Source organism: Hermetia illucens, chromosome 2 (assembly GCF_905115235.1).
Source record: "Hermetia illucens chromosome 2, iHerIll2.2.curated.20191125, whole genome shotgun sequence".
In the NCBI taxonomy this organism is placed as follows: domain Eukaryota; kingdom Metazoa; phylum Arthropoda; class Insecta; order Diptera; family Stratiomyidae; genus Hermetia; species Hermetia illucens.
The window spans coordinates 55,185,069-55,198,265 of record NC_051850.1 but is presented as its reverse complement, the minus strand read 5'-3'; the positions used below and the strand labels follow the sequence as shown (position 1 = coordinate 55,198,265).

Here is a 13,197-nt window from a genome sequence, read left to right as displayed (position 1 = left end):
CGGTGGGAATCTATCGAAGGGTGGCAAAAGCGATGGGACTAGTCACAAACTGGTCGTTGAACATACGCATCATTCCGGATATTCGGAGATGGTTTGAACGAAACCATGGGGAATTAAGCTACGAGTTAACACAATTCTTAAGTGGGCATGGAAGTTATCGTGCTTATTTACATCGTTTTGGTCACGACGAGTCACCATGCTGCCCAAGATGTGGTAACGTGGCTGAGAATGCGTAGCATGTCATATTTGATTGCCCCAGGTTCACCAAGCACCGAACAAGAATGAAAGCGGACGCAGACAGGCGTTTAACACCCGAAAACATTGTGGAGTTCATGCTCGAGTCAACTGATGCTTGGAACCAGGTTGGAACTGCAAGCTATTCATCAACAGCTTCGGCAGGAAGAACTACGACGAAAACAAGGAAGGGAGAAAACCATAATGAGCCGCAGTTAAAAGCTGATCCAGCCCCGCGACGCAATACTTTACAGGAGTTCCGTGGGGAGAGTGGAATGAGAAGGAGGTGGTTTTAGTGAGTAGAAGTCTTACATAACTGCATGGTAGGAGCCAGCAGTAGGTTTTGAACCTTTCAACCTTCCAACGCCGAAAAAAAGACAGACAGGCAGACAGACATTGAACCGATTTTAATAAAGTTTTTTTTTGCAAACAAAACCTTAATAAAATGAGCAATCTTTTCTTCGCGTAATATTATTATATATACAATTACCACTATCAAAAATAAAAGACACTTATACTCTCTGCTCATGTTCTTGATAGTTGACCATCACCGGATCCATGGTTAGTCAGTAATGCGCGCTGATAAGAACAATATTTTTAAGGCCTGGTACACACTAGTAGACAATTCGCTCAACCCGTGTCTATGACAGAATTCTGCAGTTGGCTATAAACAAATCGCTTCTAAGTGCATAGACAAGATGTTACTACTGAAATTAGCTTCGCTCAGGTTTAAAAGTCTAGCCGCGTGGCAAAGGCTCTATACCATCTTGAAATGTCAAAAGCCTATTGTCAAGACCTTAAATTAACTTTGCCTATATATACACAACAGTAAATATCCACCGTACTGTATTAGATTATGGTCATATAAATATGGAAATATATAACAAAAACCCAAAGTAAATAAGTAATGAGGTACTTACAGTGTTTACTCTTCTCGGCGCTAGCTCCATGCTCCGCTGCGACAGTGAGCAAAAGGACAATGCTCAGAACGAACCCGATAAAAGTTTGGCAATTCCGACGGTATCTTGTCCTCAATCTATTCACATTCACTTCGCACCTAACACAATCCTGCGTTGTCTCCATTTCCGTGGGGTTCTCATTGCAACAACTCAACTTCTTTTCTGAAATGTTATTGTTTCGGAAATCCAGCGCCCGTGGTGGTCCAGGACCACACGAAGTTGGGATTAACATGGCTCCCCGATATTGTGGCTCTATTCGCCAACTTTTCGAAGCAAGTTTTCCGCACTAATACATTCGATGGAAATTCATTGGATCATTAATTCAAAGCCATTGATTTAATCAGATTCAATCGGTCCCATTAGCAGTTCACTTATTAGCATCGGAATGGAATGGAAAATCAAAGCGAGTTGTCATCCAGGAAGCTTCCGGCTGCAACTAACAATTCATCCATTAATTCCTTACGCTTTTCCACCTCATCAAATTACTCACTTGCAAGCACTAGGAGCAGCTGGAAACCGATTGTTTCGGTTTTTTTTTTCAGCTCCTCTCCTTTCCTTTAGAGCCGGTATTACAGCATTTTAGATTTGGTCCTTATTGTCGTTTGTTGGATATTCAATCCTTCGAGTGTGACCTGTTTTCATGTGAATCTCGACTTTTCAATTATTGCGAAATTTCGCCAGAGTTGCGACTTGCAACAAACGGAATTTCGATTTTCATGAATATTCAAAACGAACTCGTACACTCCCGCGTTCCATCCTTCTCCGTGTATTTATTCGGGGCGGAGTCGTTCGCATTCACAGGACTACAATGACATGAATATTTCCATTACACGCAAAACTATTTAAATTTCCCTCCATCTATTGCGAACCATTAGAGCGTCAAGACGAAGAATATATTTTACAATTGTTGAGAGATGGTAGTCATTGTTGGTGCTGCTGGTGCCGCCGGGGTTGCTCAAGGATTTGGAACAGGAGCAGATCCGGTGTGGATATGACGTAATATAGTTATTACTGGCGTGTCGAATGTATTCCGATCTGGAAAAGAAAGAAAGTGATTTTTATGATTGTGCATTGTTGATGAATATATTACTTTGAAAAGGTTGATTAAGCATTCGCTGAGTATTCATGTTAAAGGAGGAAACATGAGATAGCGTTTAGAAGGAAGTTGCAGTTAATACAGGAACAAATCGAAAAAAAAAACGTTATCACAGAGCATCCTTCTGCTTTGTTCAGCATACCAAAAATTCACCAATAATGGTCCGATTATGCTCTAGGCTAAGGTTCGATAAATGGGCAAGCCTTCACACAACCTCCCTGGAGTTGCCACTGCAAATTATCTGCAAAGCCAAGCTGGAAGTGGATTCATCCAACCGACGAGGATTTGCTAGTTGCGCTGTGGATACAGCAGGCCAGTGCTCGTTCTCCCTGCACTGTAGAAAGTGCAAATAGGACCCCAACCTGGGTTAGAGTAACATCCACTGACAGCTGTATGACCAAGAGGAACTTAGTCTCTAGCATGTCAACTCTAAATACCTTGGGCACCTCCAGTTTCAACTGAAACTCTTACCCTACTGGTTGGGCTGGTGAGGCATCAACTCTAATAATTCCATACAAAATTAACGGTAGAGAATAAACAAGTCGGGAAACCGGAAGCTAGACGCTTCAGGTATGAAAGGTTTTGTGTATTTCTTTTATAAAGAGATTTGATTGTGCATTTGTCCCATTAGCATGTAGCACGTAAAATATGCATATATTATGTGAAAATAGCAACTTACAAGTGATATTGGCGTTCATAGTCTTGAATTTGCAGAGAACGACAGTTTTGACCTAGTATAACTTTGTTAGTAATAGTGCGATTTTCACCAAATTTGGCAGGATCATGCTCTATACTGTAGCCTACATTGCTGCAAAATTTTGTGATTCCAGAGTGAAATTAAGGGGGTTTTCCTGTCAATTACTAAAAAAACTAGTAATGTACTATTATTAACTTTATTTGAGCAGGTGCCGGTATGGAGGGTATTTCGGAGCCTAGGCACCATATAGTGGCAGCCCCCTGATTTTTAGTTGATTTGGTAGTTCCTGAGAATGGGTTCGTTAAAAAAATGACCACTTTCAACCCCCCGCACTCCCCACCTTTTCAACAAAAGTCAAAACTAAGATCGGCTTCGAAAAGTACTAACTAAGACCTTTAATTTGATACCCCACATGACCATATTTGATGAAAAAAAATTTACACCCCCCTTTTGGATGTATGGGGACCCCCCCCCCTTAAATTCGTCGTAAAAGGATGTAACTCACTATATGCGTGAGCGTTCACAGTTCCCACCTTTCTACCAAATTTGGTGTCAGTCGCTACAACCGTCTCCGAGAAAAATGCGTGTGACAGGCAGACAGACAGTATGTAATTGCTCGTAAAAAGAATCCTTCTCCATTATATCATAAGTCTCTGTTGGTGCATAACAATATACAATTGTGATGTTCCTTAAGTTAGACCGGCATGTTGCAGCCAGAAGTCTACCAAAAACCGGCTCCCGGGCCAGGAGAGCATGCCTTGTGGTAGCCATAAGAGACAATACGACACCGCATTCGCGTCTGCTACCACTCGGCTTTTCAGAGTCCAAAAGCGCATTCCGATAATTGCAGCAAGAGGGAGAGAAGTACTCTCCAGATTCCCACCATTTTATTTCGCTGTGGTCCTAGAGAGTTGGAGTTGGAAAGTTGGAAAAGCACGCATTGTTAGGATACGTCGGCCAACCAAAAGAGCACGAACTGCGAAGTGGCCGCTGGTGAATGGTTACTCCACTAGAGGCAAAGTGGTGTCTGAGGTATGGACCGGCGTAGGCCAGGATGTCCAAGCTTGTCGCCAAACGTCTCCTGAACGGTAAGGAATAACAGGGGTAATGTATCCCCCCTTTTGATTCCTCTCAGGTGGGCCGTTGTATCACAAAATAGCATGCGAGGACCAGTTCTGCAGGGAATTTTTTGGTTCGCCATGGACGACTGAATAGTGATCAAGGGAATCGATACATGGAGAATGCTTGGACGCTTGGAAAAAAAACAACTCTCTGTGAAAATGGATGATAGCTGGACTCACTCGATGTCGCTAACGAGCTATTGACGGAAATGAAAATCGGCCATTTGAGGAAGATTGACCCTTAGGCAAGCAGACCATGCTGAGACTAGCATAGATAAATAGGCAGCTTCCAAAGTGCGTCTCAACTATCCTGTTGGTCATTATTCAGAAGGAAGGCATCGGCAACGCATTGATATAGGAATTTTGGATTGGAGGAGACCGTCTCATCAAAAAAGTTCAAAGCAAATACTGTAATTTATTCCACAGCACAATAGGCACTAATGGGGCAGGGCTCAAGCTTGTATTCTCGAAAGAAAGAGGACGATAGATTGGAGGAAGTTTAGTCAAGGCAATGAAACCAAATTCTCGGGTGCGTCAATGATAACATTGGGACGAGAGACAAACTGGAGTCAAAAGGCAGAGCTCTGTGGGAATCATTCAAAATCACCTTTAGAGTTTCGTGCCCTCCAAAATACAACATCTGCTTCAGACACAAATACTGCAAGGACCGCCTGAAGAGCGACAAGTCGCGTCCATCAACATTGTCAGGGAGGCGACCTGGCTAGAATATCAAAAACATCTACACGACTCAGTAAGATTCTGGCGAAAGAACTAACCACCAGTGAGGACTGCTAGTCAGAAAACCATTTAGAAATTGCACAATGTCAATCATATGAGATTATCGAATCGACAATCACCAAAGCTAAAATCACCTGGTCTTCTTAACATATTAATCTCGGGGTTTCGGCCGCATATTCCCAATCATACTGCAGAAGCAGCAGGAAAGGATTGTGCCATATTGTGGTTTGTAAAGATTCCCCCGACCGGTATTCTGTTGGGATGGGAGTATTGAACAACGTAAGTACCAAAACCATCAAGGAGCCCATTACCAGAACAGGATTGGAGGGGTGTCTTACCTATTGGATATTATCTCTACTAAAAACCAAAATAATCATATCAGATCTGGTAGGTAGCTACTTGATATTAGCGCCACCTCTCTCGCAAGATGGAATTCTAGTCATGCTGGGTAGGAGTGGCGTGGAAATGGTGGCGTATGTCGATGACTTGGCGATATTGGTGTGAGGGATGCTTTCCTCCGTTATGAGTGAAATTATGGAGGGCACGTTGGAAAAATTGGCATGGCATGGCATATCCGGAGAACCTTCACCATTACTCATGCACTACACCAGCGGCGAGTTAAGGTTGAAAGGGAATTTTGCTGTGGGCAAAGTGGAAGACCGGCGAGGTGTTACTATATTATGACACAGTATTCTTAAACGAGGGATCACAAATGGTATGTGGAGTCGATGCGGGAGTATTCTCAGATAGGCACAGTGTCGGTGACTCTCACAGTCTTCTAGGATACGCCAGTGTAAGCAAGCGGAGGTGCTGGCGATATTAAAGACCTGTCGATGGCTGGACATGATCCGACCTCCAACCGTAACATTGTCATTCTGACCGACAGCCAAGCGGCCATTAAGGCTTTCCACTCAGTGACGAAACCATCCTGTCTGAAGGGCAATGGAAGGTTGCATTGAACTCTTTGAGCTACACGCGCAAAGTGACCCTCTTGCGGGAGAGGAATAAGCAGTTTGAAGTTTCCAGTTGTGTGACGCTGGCTTCACCACTCTAGCGACTGAACGATGGGATCTACTCACACTAGCTAACAACCACTGACTACAGATTCAGATCCACCGCAACAAGTCAAGGACTATCTGGTCAAAATTCAGTGGCCAGAACTTTAGGGCCAGACGTGCTCAAATGCGTTCAGGGTCGGGGCGGTTTGCATGAAACATTAGCCTATAAGAGACCATGCTTCCAGATTCGGCAGACAGTACAGTTGGCATTGTCGAAATTGCAACGACAGAGGAGTGAACCTCATCGTGAGCTAGGGCCAGGCTACGGACACTAGGTAAACAATTCTGTTGTGACCTCAAAGAGACCTCCGTTTGTACGGTGGAGCAGCTTCTATCCTTCGAAAATATTTAGGGCTTGTTCATAAAATCCGAGCCGGCTAGATTTGGATCTCATTGTGCTTCGCACAGCGGTTTTACGTGTATGCGGCAACAAAATGGCACACCTGAGCAGTAGCACCAAACTGGTAGTACATACTAACAAATATTGCACTGTAATTAGACCAGATGTAACGAACGTATTTAATTCGAATTCAAGCTCTAGTCTAATTAGGAGGACCCCAGCCACGATTAGTTTACAGCTATCTTGCTACTATTCTCAATATCTATTTGGCGGAAAGAATACTCTATACGACTCTGCTGTCAGACGCAAAGAGTAGGTTATCTCCACGCGTATTTATCAGGATTTTGACCTGGGTCCACTATTTGGGAACATCATTTAGAGAATTCCACAGTAGAGGTTAGGCTAACAAAATGTTATTAATTATTATTTGCAAAGCATCTCAAGGATGATGAGTTATCCTCTCCCGAAGCAACCAGTACTCAAACAACAGAAGAGGTTCGTGGTATACTTGGCAGTTGCAACCAGGGTGATGGGTTCACCATTCTAGGATCAACGCTACTACCAACGACTTCAATCTTATAAAAGCCGCGAGGGAACTTCCTCTAAAAAACCAATGAAGCTTATATTCGATATTGTGATCATAACCGCATTCCAATCCATAAAAGTGAAATCTGGTATCGTTTTAAAGTCGCCACATCTCTGTATAACTCAAATGTATTTTCCTGCTAAACCACAAGAACAACATTTTCTCTTAATGCTGCATTATCTTCATCGATTCCCTGCCAACACAATCCAATATTGCTATTCGCTACTTTAAAAGCGAAATACTGGAAAGGATAATGTCAAAGGACAACACACAGCCAGAATCGAAAAAAAAATTAAATATTTTCCCGGAAGGAAAACCACAATCTGCCCCAACCATCAAATGTATGAACGTATCCTGTGTCCGTGTCCCCTGGGCCTTTCTAAAAGCAAATCGAAAAGAGGAAATATTAGAGATTTCTTTTAACTTTAGATAATTTCCATTTGGTCGAAAAACACAATAACAAAACATTGTTTCATCCATTTATATTTTATATACGTATATGATGACGCCTGCATCCTCAATACATGCGAACCGTTTTGTCTTCTTCAATCTTTGTGCTTCGAGATTCAAGAGGTCCTTCCTCTAGTTGTAGATTTAAACACGAGCTTATTTCTACATGAAGGTGCCGCCGATTTATCAGAGGGAATCGAAAAAACAAAGAAACAGAGGAATTGGAAAATGTATTCAGAAAAGGATAATCCAGGATTCACTTTGAACACATCTTACCGTGTACGAACCCAACCGTTTGCAGGAGCTTATACACATACCTCTAGATTCAATATCCCTCATTGCAGGGAATATTGAATTGAGATAAAGCATTCTCTGTGTTCTTGGAGTACAAAAAACAAATCATTCCTCCTGGATTTTCTCGAGAAAGGGTGTGTTCTTTGTGCAAAGAATTAGATGCCTCTATAATAAGTAGATATTAAGGAATAAAGGAAATTGGCTGCCTTGTATCGGCATAATCAGTTCAATTGTACAAACATGCATCCTGCAGTGACTTCTTACATCCACTTCAAAGAATCCAAGCATTGAATAACATACATACATACCCACATTTGCCCTAAATTTTATTATTTCTGGGAAAATATGTAGAATCGAATCCTTCATCCTTGCATAATTTTCATGTCCAATTATTCATGGGATCGGTGTTCCTGTACCCGAGTTATATAGGAGTAAGTTACGGAGGAGTCATCTTGGATCTGTTCTCGCATTCAGGGCCATTGTCTTGTAAAGCGAACACACCCTTAATTCTTGAATTTCATGTTTAATGGTGGAGTATCTTTTACATTGATCCTGACTGGTGAACACTTTACCCGTTAAAAGACTTTATAAGAGTTTATGTTCGCGGAGATAACAATAAACATGTGACCAGAATTATTTCAAAATTTAACCTTATTTAAAGCAGATTCGTCATCAGCCTGCCTACTTTACGGAAGTGGCGTCTTCAAGAGAGTCTGATTCGGTATATCTGGGCTTGTTAACACCAACTCTCACTCCTCTGTTCTCCCGGGGAGTTTCCGCATATATTGCATGTAGGGGTATGCATACTAAATGCACATATATCACCAATATATGCTATCAAGGGTTCCTGCCAGTTTGTACATGTATTTGGTGGTATAGGCTACAATATCGCGCAAGACTGTGGGTCTTCATATACCTCTGCCAAGGTGCATATTTTTCAGAAACAAAGTATCCATCCGGAAATGTAGATGTAGCTATATTACTGCTAGTTGCCATGTCTGATGTGTAGATAAGGTTCAGCATCGGTGCTAGTACGCTTCTTTGCGGAGCGCCAGCATTAATGTTGAATTCTAAACTCCCGCTCAATTAGATAGGATTCAAAAATCTTGTGGACATTAACGGGAAGCTGTTTATTAATTTGTTACACCAGACTTTGGCGTCACACCCTATCAAATGCGTGCGCTACGTCCAGAAACACAACAGAATAATATTGATGTTCGGGAATTACTTTTTCGTCAGCAAGGAAAGATGAAAGTTCTGCCAGGAGGAGGCTCTCGAAAAGCTTTGATACTACGGATAGCACACTCATTGGTCAATATGAGCTTGCTAGCGTTAAATCCTTACAAGTCTTGTGGATCATGGTAACCACCGATGTTTTCCAGCCCCGTGGGAAATAATCGAGCCGAATAATCCCATTGAATAACTGGGTCAGATATTTGATAGCGATAAGTGGTAGCTCTTTGAGCATTTTGCCGCTGATTTTATCAAGGCTAGCAGCCTTCTTCGGATTTACTTTACGCAGTACACCTCTTTCGTTCTTATGCAAAATCAGCCTACTGGCCTAGCAAGGGGTAGTCTGAATAAAAGTGAAAAAGTGAAATTTGATTGAAAAACTTCCTGCAGAAAATTCGCAAACACTGCTCCTTGATGGGCATTGCTCCTCCTAATGGTGGCTGCTTCAGTTTTTTGGTTGCCTTCCATGGGAAATAACATGATAGGAGGTGAGGCTGTTCGTAAAGTGCTGGAAGTCACTTTTTCTTTCTGTTTTCAGACCATTATTTAGCTTCTTGGTGGCTTTAACGATTTCCTGCTTCAGTTTCAGGAATCAATGTTCCTGCTATTCCCGCCTGAAACTTCTTTCACTCCTAGTGACCGCAGCTTTGCAACGGGAGCGGAATCTCATTCACCTCTTTCTGAATTAATTTACTCAAATAATGCAATTCATAATGTGCAATTACCCTAATGTTCCCCGCAGATTGCACATTATTGAATGCATCCGGGCGAATTAGTCTTGACAGGCGGGAATGATTCTCAACTCAACAGAGTTCAAGGCGAACGTAGCGGCATGGGGCGGAGTTCTTGGTGAAACAGCTGGACTGGTGGGCAAGATTAAAAGGAAAGTTTTGTGGATTGGCAACGGAGACAGCTGTGAAGACGAGAAGTGAGGTTCGAGGAATTTTCGCGGGAGCATCTGGTGAAGCGGATCTTTTCCGACAGATACAGAGCGAGGAGTGTCAAAGGAGACGTTGGAGCAGAGGAAGTTGGGGATTGTTTTTGTGATTGGCTCAACACCAATGCTGGTATCGTTCGCGTTTTGACACCTGCCATTGCGTACAATTGTTCAAAGGCTTTAATCGTCATTATTACAAATCCTGTGAACTCGTGTGTATCAATTGCCGCAGAAGTTCTAAAATCCAAAGGGAAGTACTATCCCCGTCGTCTCTTCGGTATTTCAATTTTGGATATTGCCCTTACTCAAAAATTCATTTCGAATTCATGTAAAGTTGAAGAGTGGTTTTTTTTATTTTTCAATCTCAGCTCGCGTTCTGGTTTTTTTTTTCGTTCGGCGGTCGCGAATTCCTTCGTTTTGTTGTCTATTTTGAAATACAGTGCGGACACACGCATCGGTATAGACATGTTAATTTTGTATTAATAAAACGCGAAAGATCAAAATTCTCAAAGGATCCTCCCCCCACATTCTCGAGCCTGGTTAGCGCAGAGGCGTGCCAGAACGTGTCGACCAAGCACTTTGATGGAGCTTCAGTCTTTGCGGGTGGGCCTTCACGGTAAATTTTGTCAACTTTTTAGGTTTCCGGGGCAGCTCTTCCCTCTGGGTCGTTCTCGGTCACTTAGGAGGATCGTTTGATCCTCCTATTTCCGCTAAGTTCATTACAATTAGTTGTTGAATTTCTGCTGACGATATTGTCCTGAGCCCACCACTATTGTTAAGCGGCAAAAAAGAGTTTCAAGCTGGTGCGACGATTCATAGATTGAATCGTTCCACAGCATTGTCGATGTCGTGGTAAGTTTTCAGTGGAACTCTGACGTAGAGATGAGCGTGGAAAGACCGGCTTATGAATGAATAACAAACATTTATCGGGCTTTCTGCAATCTATATCATTACCAAGGGCATATCGGTGCCAGATACTGCGTGGTAATGTCTGTCAACATCTTAAATTTCTCCTCGAACATCATCGAAAACCACTACTTCACTAAACGTGCCTAACGTATGAATATAAAACCTAAGGATATTGATGTTCCATGCCTAAATCTTTCAGAAAATGAATGAAGAAAGCACCGCGGAAAAAAATTTCAAACATTAAAGATAGACCAATCAGAACGTTCTCCACCGCCTCTACAAGGAAAAGCGGGAAGGAAGCGAATGGTTTTATAAAGGAAATGAGTGCAGGATCGTAACCCCTTAAAGTCCAACCTGAATGCCAGATTTTTCACTTAGCGGCAGTGTGTGCAAAAAGCGTAAGACCAACACATCCGTTTTCCGACGATGCATTGAATTGCTTGGCACTGCTTCTACAGTTTCCAAAGGGTTAAGACTTGTGTGGAAAGTATGCAAATCAGCGAGAGAGGTCTTAATAAAGGCAGTCCTATTCACAAGAACACTAACACAGGCTGGAAAGAAGAGGGCGTATGCGGAAACAGCAGCCTCTTTTCTGACCGTTGTTGTGAGAGTTTCCTCTAAGAATGTTAGAATGGCAGAGGGACCATTTACCATTCCACTGAAAATCTTGCAACCTGGAGTCAAGCCAAGATCTAGTAATCGAAATTTTCGTCATAAATTTCTCTATTTGAAGTCCACTGATCAGACCATCTTAGTTCACTACCGTAAATGACCTTGGCAGGACAATGAAGATCAGATATTGGACACCCAACAGTAGAAGGAAGGCAGGTGACAACATCCGCATGCGCGGTGAGTAAAATCCGGATATTGATATCAGACCCGGGATAGTTAGGGTCATGAGTGGCAAGAAAGAGAAATCCACAGATTCGAGAATCTCAACTTGGCGTTTGAACTGAACCAAAAGAATCTGAAAGTGATCAAGGACGGTCATCACATTGTGCTCCACATTTCCCTCGAATGGTTGAAATTTTATCATATCAGGAAATGATAATGGTCATTGACTTAAGCAATTAGGGCAAATTATATCTCTGTATACTTCTCCAAAGTGGATCTGCGCGTGAATGATAAAGCATACGTTGGCAAAGTACCTGTACTGAGGTCGCATTACTAAATCTCAGCTACTTTACACTCTTTTAAAGCGCTTCGAAGAGGCTTGCCCCATTACTCAGGCAATTAAAAATGGCTTTTGAATCGTTTCAAGGCAGGACAACGGCAACCAATTCAGCAGACCAATTTAGCATCGGAGCAGGCATAATACCATCTTCGACCTTTTTGAAAAACCAACCCGAGGCTGCGGTCTTTGAAAATGGAGACGACATGCAACGTTCGCCGTATCTGCTCGAAGAAAATTAAGTGCGACCTGGTCGTTTCTTCCTTCGACCACGATATGGGCCAGTAGCTGCCGGATATTGTCTTGAATCCGCCAGAGAATATCTGGTACACACAGACAGCGATACTCGACGTCTTACAGGTCCATAGGACCGGCAATTGCACAAGCTGCTCGGCAAATTGAAGTTTGACGACAGGAAGCCCTCCTATCTCGTCAGACAAATACACGCGCTCGCAGGATAGACCATCACCGAGAACATGCTTCGGGTGGAATGGCAGACTAGCTGACCTGCTGCCTCCTAATGTGAGTAGATTACCTTCAGGAGAACTAAGACGTCGTTACGTGATTCTCCTGGAAGAATTAAAATATAGCTGCTCTCCACAAAGCGCAGCCATCTCCCTTCTAGACCTACTAGTTCATCATGAGACTCACACAATGGATCCTCGAATCAACAAGCGCCAACCCGGGCCTCGAAGTTTCCAAACAGGGATTTCGTGATTTACAACAGCAGGATATCGTTTAACCATCGCACAGCCAATGGACCAGTCCGTTCCGCTTTGTCTTAAGGGGAGGCGGCGTATCACCGCTGACTACAGGCGGCTAAACGCTTACGTGACCCTGAATCATTACCCGCTGCCTGTCATAGAAGATTTCTGAGATCGATTATTACAGACTTAAAACCGACACTCCGAATGCAGCGTTCACAACTCTATTTGGCCTCTTCGAGTTCACCACATCATCAATAAGTCTTCAGAATGCAACTCAGTCGCTTCAACATATACACGCATACGGAGATGAGCGTGTATGGGCCGTGCGACGGATAAGTTTAGATAAAACCGAACATGGAAGAGAAGCAGACTGAGAAAAAAATACGGTGCAGGACTTCAGAAATTCAGTATCGGCAGCTTTTGGAAGTGGGCAAACGGACTTTGGCCGCCAATATCCGACCGTACTGTTTCAAAAGAAGCTCGAATTTTCGCAAATCCCTATCCATACGGGCAGAAGCTTCCGCGATTAAAACCGCACTGAGTAACAAGATCATGGAGCTCTACGAATTCATCAATGAACTCCGGAACGTTCATCAGAATATAAACGCCTTAAGGCATTAAGTTGGTGTACGGCAAAACCCACTATGACCCACCCGTACACTGATAT

The 13,197-nt window shown here is 42.9% G+C and overlaps 1 protein-coding gene across 3 annotated transcripts in view; it reads right to left on the bottom strand.

Annotated features, from left to right (window-relative positions):
* The window catches only part of LOC119648170, a 298,653-nt gene that overhangs the window by 229,787 nt on the left and 55,669 nt on the right, over positions 1 to 13,197 (bottom strand). Inside the window, exons 2-3 of one of the 3 annotated variants that reach the window (XM_038049750.1) lie at positions 1,684 to 2,228; positions 1,155 to 1,629 (exon numbers count right to left, since the gene is read on the bottom strand). In XM_038049750.1, the coding sequence (XP_037905678.1) occupies positions 1,155 to 1,425 (271 nt within the window). In that variant the 5' untranslated portion in view covers positions 1,426 to 1,629; positions 1,684 to 2,228. Of the gene's footprint in view, positions 1 to 1,154; positions 2,229 to 13,197 lie in introns of all 3 variants that reach the window. The other 2 variants (XM_038049751.1, XM_038049749.1) reach the window with 2 other exon arrangements.